Source organism: Arachis stenosperma, chromosome 1 (genome assembly GCF_014773155.1).
Source record: "Arachis stenosperma cultivar V10309 chromosome 1, arast.V10309.gnm1.PFL2, whole genome shotgun sequence".
Lineage (NCBI taxonomy): Eukaryota > Viridiplantae > Streptophyta > Magnoliopsida > Fabales > Fabaceae > Arachis > Arachis stenosperma.
This window is the reverse complement of record NC_080377.1, coordinates 85,475,605-85,490,843: the sequence shown is the minus strand read 5'-3', so window position 1 is coordinate 85,490,843 and position 15,239 is coordinate 85,475,605. Positions and strand designations below refer to the sequence as shown.

General features: G+C 35.8%; 1 protein-coding gene across 1 annotated transcript; it reads right to left on the bottom strand.

Annotated features, from left to right (window-relative positions):
* Positions 1-12,714: 12,714 nt before the first annotated feature.
* On the bottom strand, positions 12,715-14,272 carry LOC130960356 (rubisco accumulation factor 1.1, chloroplastic-like). Its single transcript, XM_057885740.1, has one exon. It carries the CDS (start codon positions 14,229-14,231, stop codon positions 12,882-12,884), a length of 1,350 nt encoding a protein of 449 aa, XP_057741723.1. The 5' UTR covers positions 14,232-14,272; the 3' UTR covers positions 12,715-12,881.
* Positions 14,273-15,239: the final 967 nt, after the last annotated feature.

Sequence of the window (15,239 nt, the reverse complement as noted above, 5' to 3'; positions counted from 1 at the left end):
TCTCTGGACCAGTGCACTGCACTCCTTGGTCAAGACCATAGTTTCATCTCCCTTCAAGGCTTTTTTTTCTCAGAGAATAGGCTTTTAATGAAGGCCATATAGTCTAGCACCTCAGCAAAAGGAATATTGATGTGTAGCTTTTTAAAGATTTTCAAGAATTGGGACAGCTGCTCATCCTTGGTCTCTTTTCGCTCTTCCTGAGGATGTAACACTTCAGGCTCTCTTCCCATAAGGGGAGCGTGTAACAGTGTGATTCTAGTGTCTTCTTGAGCCTTTTCTTCATTTAGTTCCTCAATAGTGTGTACCACCTTAGGCTTATCCTCCTTGGTCATGATGAGGGCCTTACACTCTCTTTTGAATTCATCTCTGTGTCATTGGGAAGAGTGTTAGGAGGTCTTTGAAGTTTCTGAAGGTATGACAATTTGGCTCTGTACTCTGGGGACTTGGGTAATGCAGGATAAGTGTCCAGAGTGACTAGAAAGGGGTTGTTAGGGTGCCTGGGGGGAATGTCTTTTGAATTGATGTCTATTTCCCCCCTCTTTGGGTGTTCAATATCCACTCTGCTCCCTTCTGGGCGTTCTACTTCCCCTCTGCCTCCTCCTGGGCATTCTACTTCTATGCTTCCCCATCTTGGGCCTTCTACTTCCACTCTGCCCCCTCTTGGACATTTTACTTCCTTGGTGGTGCTCTGGGTTGCTGTATTTTCACTCTCTGGTGTCTCCTCTTTATCCTGTGCTTTATTGTTCTGAGGTTGGGTAACCAAGGCCTTACCACTCCTCAATTGAATAGCTTGGCATTCCTCCTCTATCTGTTCATATATCTGTTGTTTGGTCTGGCTCAATTACGCTTCCAAACTCTTGAAGGAAGCTTCGGTCTCCTGTAATACTTCTACAAGCATGGAAGCCAAGTCGAGTGCAGTGTGAGGTTGTAGGGGTGGGGAAGTGTTATTGTTGACTGAACTTTGCAAGCTTAGCACTTGTTGTGTGAGAAAGTTTAGCTGCTGGGCTAAAGATTCATTCTGGCCAAGAATGACGTGTTTAATGCACGTTTCTTTGACTTCCCTATTCATTGAGGTCTCCTCGGGTGAGTATAAATACTGGTTGTTAGCGACCATCTCAATGAGTTCATCAGCTTCTTCAAGCGTCTTCTTCTTGTGTATGGAGCCACCAGTAGAGTTATCCAGGGATATCTTGGCCATGTCCGAGAGTTCGTAATAGAAAATATCCAGTTTGACCCAATCTGTGAACATTTCAATGAGGCATCTTCTGAGCATCAGTTTGTACCTCTCCCAAGCATTGTAGAGAGACTCATTCTCTTTTTGCTTAAAAAATCTATCCTCAACTTAGTTAACCTCTTTGGGGGAAAATACTTATTTAGAAACTTATTGACTACTTTACTCCATGTGTTTAAGCTCTCTCTGGGTTGAGCATCCAACCAGTCCTTTGCTTGACTTCTCATAGAAAATGGAAAAAGCATCAGCTTGTAGACTTCAGGATCCACTCCATTAGCCTTTACAGTATCACAAATCTACAGGAAGTCGGAGATGAATTTATTGGGGTCTTTTAGTGGAAGTCCATGAAATTGACAATTTTGTTGCACTAGGATGATCGAATGTGAGTTGAGCTCGAAATTGTCTGCTCTAATAGGAGGTACACTAATGCTCCTTCCATAGAAATCAAGAGTAGGAACTGTGTAAGAGCCCAAGGTTCTTCTAAGTTCTATATTCCGATTTGGATCTATAGTGAATCTCCTGTTCCTGCATACATAAATAAGAGACAAAAAAAGTGGGAGTATCTATGTCAAAGTATAGAGAACTCCTAGTGAGATATCCAAAAAGAAATAAAGTAAGATAAATTAAACAATCAACTAAAAAAATTTGAAACAAGAATGCAAGAATTAACCTCAAATTTTTGAAAATTAAAAAGAAAGGGTTTTTTAAAAAAATTGAAATTCGAAAAGAAAGAAAGAAACAAAAACTAAAGAAACACCAAACTTAAAATTTGAATATAAATGAAAATTAAAACAACTAAAATAAAATTCAAAAAGCAAGGGAAAGATAAATAAGATAAAAATTGAAAATCAGGAAAGATAAACAAAATATGATTCGAAAATTAAAAAGAAAATTGATTAAACCAAAAAGAGAAAACCACTAAAGGGACACCAAACTTAAAAATTGAAATCAAATAAAAATAAGATAGTCAAAACAAAAGAAAAAAATTTGAATTCAAGGGAAAGATAAATAAGATAATAATCGAAAACTAAGAAAAATAAATAAGAAAGATTTTGAAAATCAAAAGAAAGATAATTAAACAAAAACTAAAAAAAGTACCTAATCTAAGCAACAAGACAACTGGTAGTTGTCAATCACGAACAATCCCTGACAACAGTGCCAAAAACTTAGTGTGAAATTAGAACTCACACAACTTTACCAGCAAGTGCACCGGGTCATCCAAGTAAAATCTCAGGTGAGTGAGGGACGATCCCACGAGGATTGTCGGACTGAGCAAGCAATAATTATCCTGATGGACTTAGTCAGGCAAACAGTAAAGGTTGGTTGTTGATGTAAAATGCATAAGTAGTGAAAACAGTTAAGGTCTCAAAAATATTTACTTTTCCGGATTAGAACGTCTTACCAACTATTTTAACAATGAGTAATTCATTCTATGGCAAACCATAAGTGATTAAAACCTAATCTCTTAGCAATTTAATCTCCTCTAATCTTCATCAAAACCCACTCTTGTGGTCATGCAATTCAGATCAGAGGGTGAAGTTCAGAAAACTTGTTTAGCACCACAAAAATCTCAATTACCCAAAGCTAACAGGATTTTATGTCACTTATCCAAATTAGTCCAGGTAATTCGCAGTTTAGGAGGAGTGTTTTCAAGCTATAGCTTAAGCGAGATAGCTCTCTCAAGAATCATAAGAGCTCATGTAGAATAAAGGTCATACTCTCGTTCTACCCAGATTCATAAGATTAAGAACGAAAACAACACCTTAGAATTGAATCAAACATTAATTAAAATAGAAGAATAATAATCTTAATCTATAGAAATAAACAGAGCTCCTAACCTTAAGCAGGAGGTTTAGTTGCTCACAACTTTACAAAGAAAACACGAAAGTGAGGAGTCCCCCTCCCAGGGGAGAGATCGAGAGTCCTCTGGAGAAAAAGGAAGTCCCCTATTTATAGTAAAAACCTCTAAGACTAAACCTAGAATTCAAATTCAAACTAAATAAAAAAAATCAAATCTAGATCAAATCAAATCTTTTGATTTGAAACTCAAATAAAATATTGAATTCTAAACCTAAAAGATATTGTTTGTAATTAAAAATTACAAAAATAAAAGATAAGATAACAATTAAGATCCAACTAAAGATACTTCATGGGTGAGGTTGGACCCGTACTACTGGGCGTTCAGCTCCGAGAGTGGGCAGTTCTGGCATTTTGGTGGGCGTTCAGCGCCGGGAGGGGGAAGTTCTAGCTCTAGTTCTATCCCTTTTGGGCGCTCGGCGTTTAGCGCCATATGTTGTATTGATTCCAGAGAAAAAAGTATAGACTATTATATATCGTTTTGGAAAGCTCTAAAAGTTGGCTTTCTAATGCCGTTGAGACTGCATCAATTGGACCTCTGTAACTCATGTTATGCTTGTTCGAATGCAAGGATGTCAGGGTTGATATCATCTACTATTCTTTCTTCATTGTTGCACAAAACTCTGTCAAATTTATCCAAAATTCACCTAAAATCATAAAAATACAAAAACAACTCAAAGTAGCATCCAAACAGGATTTTTGTACTAAAATATAATAAAACTTAATAAAATTTAACTAAAAACAATTGAAAAAAGCTAGAAAAAATGGTATAAGATGCTCACGCATTATGCAGCAAAAATTTAGTAAGGACTTGAATTGTGTTGGCCTAGACAAATTCAGCACTTAATATTAGCAGTAATTACTGCATAAAATAAGGACCTGGTTAAATAGCATCTATTTGAATCTTTTCTTTCTGTCGAACCTAAAATATAGTCACCACAATATTTTCTTGAAGTTATAGAATCTGACTTCATTATTAAAATGAGAATGAAACACACAATCATATGTGGAGTTCTCCAAATAATAAAATAAGAGTAGGAAAAAAAAGAGAGAGAGAAAATTAGTGAGATAGAGCATACCTTTATTAATTTTGTTTAGGCTAAAATTTCAAGTCTTTCAAGTTTCTAAACTATAGAAATATTCATACCACTTGCAATAGCATGATTAAAGAAATACAATTGTTTACTGGCAATGACATGCCAGTTCTCAAGAAAACATTATAAAAGGCCCTTGTATTACATATACAAATCCAATTACAAAAATCCAAGTATAGAAAATATAATAAAAGCATGTCAGTAGATTTTTCCTTCCACAATACCTTCCTTAATTCTTTTATTAGGAATATTCCTTCGTACTAGAACTTCAATCAGAGGCAGAAAAAGCATTAAAATGATAACAAATCAAGTAAGCAAGACAATGCAACATTCAAACGAAAAAATGAAATATGTGTTTAAACATTTAATTAGGTTTACATATAAGCAGCATATGGTGTTTATCGAGGTTCTGAAAAATTAGATCGACCGGGTTAATCAAAAATCAATCTTTTGACTAATTCGGTTGATGCATAAAATCATCCTGTAAAAAACTGGCCGAATCAGCGATTAACTGATGAACCAATGTAATCGGCCCAATTTGTAGGCATTCTGGTTCGCTCCTCTCTTCATCAAAATGGTGTCGTTTTGATTTTTTTTTTAAAAAGAAAGAAAGAGGCAACAGACCACTGAACACTCCTCTCCCCTCCCCTTTTTTCTCTAACAAACCAAATCACCAAACCCAATCCTAAAATACGTTTCATCACCACCGTCCAGAACTCATCGTCTCTGTTCTCGTCGGGTAGAGGGTGCCGTCACCGCCGGCAATGACAGAAGGTGTTGTCTTCGTGGAAGGTCTGTTCGACCTTATTCTCGTCTACGTCATGCTCTATTTTCGTCGGTCACGAACGGAAGCGTGTCCTCTCTCTTCGTGAATCTATGTTCAGAGCCTCACCGTGGAATTTCTGCTCGAGGCGTCACCATCGCAAACTGATCCTCTTCCGAGCTCTCTCGCAAACGTCTTTCTACTTGGCCGTCTTTCTTCTCCGATAACTCTGCTACTTCCAGTTTTTTTCTTTGCATTATTTTTTATGATTTCGATTTCTAAGTTAATTTCTCTGAATCTTGTTAATTTTTTATTTTTCTGATTATTGTTAATTCTTTTTGTAAGTTATTTTTTTATTTTTGTTCATGTTTTCTGATTCTTGTTAATTTTTTTCTGAGTTAATTTTTCTGAAATAATTTTGTTCATTATTGATGGAATCATGTAATTTTGTTGATTTTTGTTGCAATTTTATGAACATAATGTTGAAATTCAGGTTAATTGTATGTATGTCCATAATTTTGAGGTTCAGGTTATGTCCATAATTTTGATAGCACCTGTTAATTTTAATTATTTTTATAATGTTGAGGTTCAAGTTAATTATATGGTACCTTTTAATAATTTTATTTAATATTAATTAAACCAATTTGACTCTGGTTCGATTCTGATTAGATAATTGAATTATTGAACTAATTACTCAATCGGTTTATTGATCGATCTAATGTTTGAAACATTAGTGTTTATGTATAACCAATTTGATGCATAACTTGATGAAACATGTACTCAAAGATTTAATTAGGTTTGTGCACAATTTCCTTGAGGTCAACTTATCTAGGGGTCTTTTAAAATCACATAATGCTAAACATACCCAAATTTCAATATCTAATGATTGATATGAAGAGGGACATATTATAATCATTTGGAATAAAGCAAGGCAGTGCTAGTTTCTTATGTGATTATTTCCAAAAAAGTTGAATCATAAAATGTTATTTTACCACACAAATAATGAAGGAAGATAGGAATTACCTTTATAAAAGGCGTGATGATTTTACAAACCCTAAATCGAGCTCCAAGGCCGAGAATCCTTCCAAGTGCCAAGTAGTCATAACCACTGAACATACCAGAAATGTTCCAATATTATCCATCCAAAGAGAAATTTTACATTCATATTATGATGTCTAATTATTAAGCTTACGAAATTCTCAATCTATAAAATTCGTAAAATTAATAAATAATTAGTCAATACTTATTAATAAAAAAATTAGAAAATAAAATGTTATAGTTTAATGAGGTAGAATTAATTAAAACATAAATTTTGACACTAATTTTAAAAAATTTAGTCCAAAATTAGACTGAACGGACCAAACCGATTAAACCGGATCCAACCAACTCACTCAACTTAATGAGCTCAGCTCATTCTCTCCCCCTTTTGCATGAAAACACGCTGAAGGTTCATCAAGAAGGGGGAAGAACACCTCAAGTCACAAACCCTTATTTTCCATTCAAATCCATATAACTTCTCACTTCGAACTCCGATCGTCGCACTATTTGCGGCCATGCGTCCATAACGCCGAGCTCTACAAAGCCCGGTAAGAAATTAGGTAAGGAAGCCACATTTCCAATTCCAATTCTCCCTTCCCCAATTTGAAAATTATGTCTTGGGTGTTGAGATTTTTCGTTAATTTGATGTTATAGGATCCGAATAACTTACAAGGTAAGGATCTTCAAATCCTAGTAAATCCCTTAATTAATTGTATTTTGGGTACTGAGTGTGTATGTATGGATATAATGATATGAAATAGATAGTGTATATATGTGATGTGGAGCAAAATTGATGAGATGAAAGCTTAATTGGGAGCTTGGGTGCTGAATTTTAGTGGTAGAGCTTGTGAACTTGCTTAGTTGAGTTGTTTTTGGATTATATGAAGAAATTGGCCAAGGTATAGTCTTGGTTTCTCGTATTTAATATATAATGTCTCATAAAAAGTTAGGCTAGACGACCTAGGATAAGTTGAATTATGAATTTTGGAGTTTGATTGGTAGTTTTAGTTGATAATGTATGATGAATTGATGAGGCATGATAGATTGAATAATTTGTGATATGAATGTAGTTGGTTTAGTAAGAGTAGTTCATGGATGAAAATGTTGATAGTGATATAAGATAACATTGGATGTGAATATATGAATGTTGATCATTGTATTAGTATGATCAAAAAATGTTGGGAATGAAACTATTCAAAATTTAGGTATGATTGGATATGGAAGAATGTGAGGCTATGTTGGTTGTGATATGGTATGTTTTGGTGCAGGGTATTGCTGTGTCAATATGGTTAATGAGTTATGCTTTTGTAAAAATAGAGGTTTAACAAACTTTGCGAAAATCTGATATTTGGCCGTACTTCGGCAAGCCATAACTCGAATTCCAAATTCTTAAACTCTTTCAAACTTATATTATATAAAAATTGGGTCCGTGAAGTTTACACCATTTGAAGAATGGATGAAAAATGTTTTAAAACGAGAGAGTTATGCACGTCAAAAGTTTAGTGCATAAAATTGAAATTCTGCAACACTTAACATTTTTGCTTACTCTACAGAATTTGTGTACGCGACCACCTGCACACGATGCGGCCATTCCTTTTGGGTTTGGTGTCTCGTGTACGCGAGTAGGTGCATGCTTACGTGAGCATTGGATTTTGAGGGGTTGTGTACACGACCACTTGCATGCGATGCCACCATTCCTTTCGGGTTTGGTGTCTTGCGTACGCGAACCATGTGACGCATATGCAGAACCCCTATTTTCAGCAAAGTAAATTTTGTGTTTTAAAACATAATTTTGAACCTCTAAACTTCTATTTTTACTCTTTTAGCCCTTAGACCTTAGTGGTATGCTTAGTGATGAGATGAAGCTAGGAAAGGATGGTATCTTGGAGGTAAAGTAAGCTTGGAAAATGATGAATTATGTATGAAAAGTGCAAAGATATGACGTATATGTGATACTGTGGCTATAATGAATGATTATGAAATGATTATGAATGAATATGAATGCCTATGTGGCTTATGCACTTATTTTATCTGAGATACGAGTTTTCCTGGGTAAAGAGAAGTGGATTGCCACCACGCGCTCCAGGTTGAGACTCGATACTCTATTAACCCTAAGTCGCAAGGGTGACCACGCATGTATAAATTCTCGGGAAGGATTCCCCCAGTGAGCAAAATTTATATATAAATGAAAAAAAAATATGCATAGACTCTTAGGAATGCGCATCGAGGGACAATCTAGGGTTTAGCAGCCGGACTTGTCGGTTTGGCTTAATAACCGACATATGAGACTCATCAGTCATAGTACAGGCATACATCATATGCATATGTTTGAATTGCTTGCTTGTGCTTTAATTGGGAATGCTTATGTGAATTTAGTATGTTTAATTGTTATACATGCTATCTACATTACTTGTATTCTACTTGTATTTGCCATTGTCTGCTTGTTTGTCTATGCGATTTCACCAGAGTTGGAGGATTGGAGGAAAGGCGGAGGATTTGAAGGTTTTAGTACGGTTTTGGTTTAAGTTTAGAACCTTATAGGACCACCCCATTTATGCTTTCCATTTTAAATCTTTAAGTTTTATAATCTAAGTGACGGAGTTCTAGGATTACCTCTGACTTTTTCGAGACCTTATATCTTATGTATGTGGCACCATTACCATGCTAAGAACCTCCAGTTCTCATTTCATACGGATATTTATGTTTTTCATATGCAGGTTGAGGGGCACCTCGCTAGGCGTCTGGAGTTCTCTGCAGCGAAGTGGGACATTTTGGGACTTTATATTTTGTTTTGTTTAGATATCCATGTACATAGAACTCTCCTTATAAACTTATTTTACTTTTGCACCTCACAGAGGTTTATGGAGAACTAGGGTTTTTTTGTGTATTTTGGGCTACGGATTATATATGTATATATGTAAATATTTTCCGCCCAGCCTTAGCTTCGTAGGCTGAGTTCGGAGCTTGGATATTTTGTACCTTGACACTCTACTCTCCTTGTTTATATACATATGTTTATGTTTCTAAGCTTTCTTCCCACACAAGTAAACTTTATTCCTCAGCATTGCGCTTTTAATTTTGGGATTTTGCTTTACCTATCCTTCAAGGCTCCTCATATATTACATTCTTTCAATTATAATATATATATTATTTTAGAGGTCGTAATACCACACCATCTCTGTTTTACGACTTAAGCATAAAGCTCTGTGTGGAAGAGTGTTACACAATCTACTTATCCTAAAAACATGTTATTCACTTACGAGGAATGAAAAATGCACCAAATATACCTGAATTACCAGAGAAGGCAAGAATTCTAAGCAAGAGCTTGACATCATTCGGTTGTTTAATTTAAATTCTAAGTCATTTTGTATCTTTAATTTAAATTTTTGATATTTCACATCAGGTGTAAGGCACTATTTCAACTATTAATTATTAGAGGTACATTATAGATAGACGAAAAAAAATATTTAAAAAAAATTAAAAGACGATTGTTGAAACTACTGCCAGAATATTCCGATGGTAACAACCCAACCTTTTTTAAAACAAAAATTCAAAAATCGTTTCCGTTGGAATTACCGTCGAATCAATCCGAGGATAAGTTGGTGGGTAACGTATGACTTGGCGCTAACGTTATTGTCGGAAAAATTTCGCCGATAATGTTCATTAGATTTCATTTCATACTCAATATATTCCGTCACAGAATCCAACGGTAATTACCGTCAGACAAAAAATATCCGATGGTAACTATTTACCGGCGAGGTTTGTACCATCTGATTTATTCCAACCATAAATCTGACGGTAATTTAATTACGGTTGGATTTTAATTATTTTTCTGACAGTAAATTGATGCGTGAGCATGTTTCTTATCTTTTCCTAGTGAATTTGCACTTAAATTGTTGAGTTAAATCAAGAATTAATTATCTTTTAGCCACTATGGATGCTACTTTGAGTCTTGTGCATTTCTGTTTATTTTAGGTAGCATTCTGCTGGATTTGATGGAGTTTTTACAGCACAAGAATTAAAGGAGAAAACCAGCGAGGAGCGACCCGTATGCGTACCTGACGCGTGTGCGTGATTTAGAGCTTTCCATGGCGATGCGTGCGCGTAAATGATGCGTACGCGTGATTTGAAGATTTACACAGCGATGCGTGCGCGTACTTGACGCGTACACGTGACACACGGAAAAGAATATCGACGCGTACGCGTGACATGCGCCACGTGCAGAAAACACTGGGGGCGATTTATGGGCTGCTTTTGACCCAGTTTCAGCCCGGAAAGCACAGATCAGAGGCTGTAGAGTGAAGGAATCAAGTGGTCCCCATCCATCAATTGAAGTCTTGATGATTGTTATAATTAATTTTGATTTAAATTCAAATTTGATTTTTAAATTAGGAAAAGATATTACTTAATTTTAGAAAATAGATTTTTCTAAAATTAATTAGGATTAGTTATAAAAAGGGATTTCATTAGTTAACTTTTGAGACCATCAGATTGGAACTCAGTACATTTTACTTGAATCCTTATTTTCTCTCTGAACCATGAGCAACTAAACCTCCACTGTTAAGGTTAGGAGCTCTGTTTATTTGTATGGATTGATTTTATTGCTTTTTCTATTTTAATTCATGTATGGATTTATAATTTAAGAATTGTTTTCGTTCTTCATCTTATGAATTTGGGTGGAACGGAAGTATGACCCTCTTTCTATTAGAGTTCTTGTATAACTTGGAAAAGCTCTTTACTTGAACAACAGCTTGAAAACATATTCTCCTAAATTTTAATTATCTGGATTTAACAGGATACGTGACATGTAATCCTTTTATTTTTGGGTATTTAGAGTTTTTGTGGCATATAAACTGGAATTTGATCATCACCCTCTAATTGGAATTAATTGACCAAGGAATTGGCTGTTGATGAATTTTAGAAGAGACTAAAAAGGTCTAAGGAATTAGGGTCTAGTCACATATAATTTGCCATAAATTAAATCCTACATGATTAAAATAGTTAGTAAGAAAAGTTAATTCGGAAAAATAGATAACTCTGAAACCTTAATTGTTTTCTCCATATTTTATTTCCAAACCATTTACTTTACTATTTTAGTTTCTGCACGATTGTTTAATGCTCTTTGAACATCCAACACTCTTTTCTGTTTGCCTGACTAAGCTCATCAATCAACCATTGTTGCTTGATCCATCAATTCTCGTGGGATCAACCCTCACTCACCTGAGGTAGTACTTAGTACGACCCGGTGTACTTGCCGGTTAGTTTGTAGGTTGTAAAATACCGCATCATAAATCCAATGGTACTCAACATTTATCTTATAATGTTGCAGGAACTAAAAGCAACCTTAAACATAAAAGAAAGGAACTAGCTAAACAAACAAATTCAAATTAAAAAATTTATTTGAAACAAAAACTTTTAGAAGATTCAAGTAGGATCAAGAGTAAGAACTATGAACCAGTCTTGTGAGAGAATTACGGGAATGTCAATCATCCATTCGGGCATGTGCACCTTTCAGCTTCGTCAGTTCAACCACGTCAACCTCCTTTGGCGACTTAGAGCTTTGGAGTCAGATATAGCTTTGCCGCCGCCCTACTGCCTCCCTCTGCCATAACCACCACCTCTGACCCCATCGTGATGGGCGCCACCTCCCACTCCTTGCACAACCCGTGAAAAGATCACCACTGTCATTGCATGGCCCATGGCACAACCATGCGCCTTCTACATGACCCGCATAATCACAAAACTATGGCCTATGGATGAACAAAACAGCCTTGTGGTAACCACAAATCCTAGCCTACGGATATAATGCACAACGTGTGGAGAATCAAGAATCTTTGCCGGTTGACTCTGCTTCTTTCTCGAATCGTCGGTAAATGGGAGTGATTTATGGAGTCTTCAAGAAAAATGAAAAACGGAAAGAAGAGGGAGGGATAATTTGGGAGGGACTTGGGTGATAACTGGAAAATAAAGGGAGTTAAATTTAACAGTATAGAAGTAAAATTTTGAAGCAGAGCAGAATAATAAAGTGAAAATAATACAATGATACGAGAGAAAATTATTTCGACAGTGAATTTAAAATTTTAGAGTTGATAAGTGAAATTAACGTAGCAAAAAAAAAAAAAAAAAAAAAAAAAAAACAAAGCGTGTCAAGTATGAAAAGAAAAGAGAAAAAAAAAAAAGACTTTATTATAAAGCAATTGATATGTATATGTAGTTGTCAAACGTATTTCATTGGTAAATAACATTGTTCTATTTTTTTTTATATGTAAAATTCAATCAAATTAAAATTTATTATTAAAGGCATTATTCTCAGTACATTATTATGTATTAATATTGAGAATTATGTTATATTGTGGATTGGATTTGCATTAATGTAGAAAATTTTTTTCAGTTTTTTTATTTTATGAAAAATCCAAAAATCTAAAAATATTCGCAGAGAACCTGTCATGGATAGGGACGGCCGGACGGGAGAGTTTTACATCGTTTTGTAAAATAGTAACGAAAAATGGGGGTTGGTCCTATTGCCATGGGTACCGTTACCATCCCTATTACCAAATCAATGAGCCAAATATTATACCTGTCTGAAAAAAATTTTATAAGCTAATAGGATTTATTATTTTTTATTAATATTTTTTTAATTATTATTCATTTTTTTAATTTAATAATTTAATAATATAAATTTAATTTATATTTATAAATATTATTAATTAAATATTAGCCAAAAAAATGAATTTTAATAAATTTTTAATATTGATCCTGATTTATTATTTGTCTTGTAAATATATGGTAAAAACACATCAGAAAACAAAAGAATGCAGCTAAATCTATCTAAAAAGTGCATACAAATAGAATAAAATTACAACAACAGAATCTTAAATTTGAAACCATGATGAATGGATCAGTCCCAGTCTTCATCACTGAGTTGATCATCAATGTCATCCTTAGGGGGTCTAATAACCAATACAACCATTCCCAAACTTTCCTTGACGCCATCCTCCTTCAGTGCCAAACCCCTATGAACCATTAAACCCTCGTGACCATTAACCTTAGCCAAATAGAACCCATCATCCGCAATCACCTCGGTATTCTCTCTATCAGCCACTACCAAAATTGGCTCCTCCTTATAATACTTATTCACCTTCAATGGCAAAATTCTCGCATCCAAAAATGAAATCACAACTCCTCCTCTCCCCACTGTAGCCACCGGCTCCCACCGGGGCAAAACCACCCACCTCCTCCACGCCTTCTCCGCTCTCACAACCCCAAACTCACCCTCACTCTTACACTCAAATGGTGCCTCCATAACTTCCTTTTCTCCCTTCTCTGCCTTGCATACCGGCAATACAATAACCGAGGTAGACTCCGCCACCTCGCCGTACCTCAACCTCACCACAGGCACAAGAACACCTCTTCCGACCTCGTCCTCTTCCTCTTCATTTCCGTCTCCTTTCCCCTTCAACTCCTCGAGAACCGTATTTTTTGCCTTCTCTGTGACGGCAACCTTCAGCGCCTGTTCCAAGGCAGAAGTTCTTTGATCAGAAGGGTTCTTGTGCTCCCTACTCTGTCGGTAATACATGAAAGAGAGACAATCTCCGGAGAGAGTGTAATCGAAACTCTCCCACCCCTTTTCCCCTTTTCTGCCAGGAAAATCTTTCATAGCACGCGCCAGATTCTGAGCGCCCTTTCCGTCGAACTTATTATCGACTATGTAACGGGCGGCGGCGGAGCGTTGGGAGGCGCTGAGGAGGCGGATCTCGTATAGAATCTCAGCGCCGCTGGTATCGAAGGCGGAGAGGACGTCGGGGTCTGAATTTGACTGCTGGAGTGACTCCCAGACCTGAGCGGCAACGACGAGACGATTCTGCTCGACTCCGGATATGCCGGTAAGCTCTTCAATTGAAGGAGGGGTAAAGCCATCGTGGATGAGGGAGGAGATAAGGGGGGCGTACTCGTGCCATGTGCCGAGGCGGTTGGCGAGGACTTCTATGCGGCCGGCAGTGTCAAGAGTGGCGAACTGCGAGGGGAGTGGTGAAGGTGGCGGTCGGAAGGGCTGGTAGAGCTGTTGCTGCTGTTGGGGTTTGGATTTGGGAATGTACGGCGATGGGTTTAAAGAGGCCGAAACTGGAAATAAATGTGATTTGTTGTGTTTGAGGGAGTGGTTGTGACTGGCGCTGTGGCTGTAGCGGTTATCATTGTTGCCGGAAAAGTAAAGACTCTTCACCACACTGCTCACTGACAGTGCCATCATCCTTCCTTTCCTTCTGCCTTATCCCTCCACTCTAGATTTTTTTTCCTGCTTTAAGCTCGCTCACATTTGCACGCCCTTTTATATGTCCAGCAGACCGGTTTTAATTTAGATAGTCAAAGTTTCAACTTTCAACATAATGTATGATTTTTAATTTCGGCTTATATAAATTAGTCATAAAACTAATGGAATTATTAAAACATATTGTAATTCTACTTAAATGGATGAGTTATTTTTTAATTATTAAAAATTATGATAAATCTGTTTCATGCATAGTATATATTCTTGATAAATAATAATTTATTTGATGAGTGAAAGAGATAAAATTTAAGTTTCGTTTTGATGATGAAATAACTCTTGAAATATCGTATGATGATTTTGCGGTATAAATTTAAGATTTTCATAGATCGATCCCTATACTACTTTTAAGGAGCGGTCTTGTGCATTGAAAAAAAAAAAAACTGTAACAGTGTTTTGGTCAAGAAGTTTCTTCCATTCGTTCCCAACGTTTATGAAAATTTGGAAGACAATAAATATAAATCTTTGTGATGTGTTTAAGTGCACCATTTGTTCGTAACCTTGAGGTATCAAATTGATTTCATTCATTTAGTTTTTAAGTGATTTTAATCGCAAATTGAGAAATAATTTTGAGTTTATTTACAGAGTTTCACTTATAACCATTCACTCTTATAAAAGATATTTTATTTTTTATTTTTTGAGATCATAAGAGAAGAACTTTAAATTTTTTTTGTTTGTTTGCGAGGTTTAGAGTGTGACTCTCTAAGTGATAAGATTTTTATACACTATATGAATATTCTGAGATCTAAGTGTTCAATTTATAATTGAAGTTGAGATTACTTCGAATTTTTAGAATTAGCGTTAAGAGGTTTGGGATTATTTGTAGCGATTTATTAAGCATTCTAAAACCTTGGTAGATGGTGAAAAATCTCCATTACCTTGGTTGGAAAGAATAGACATAGTTAAAAAAGTCATATCCAATTAGAATAAAAC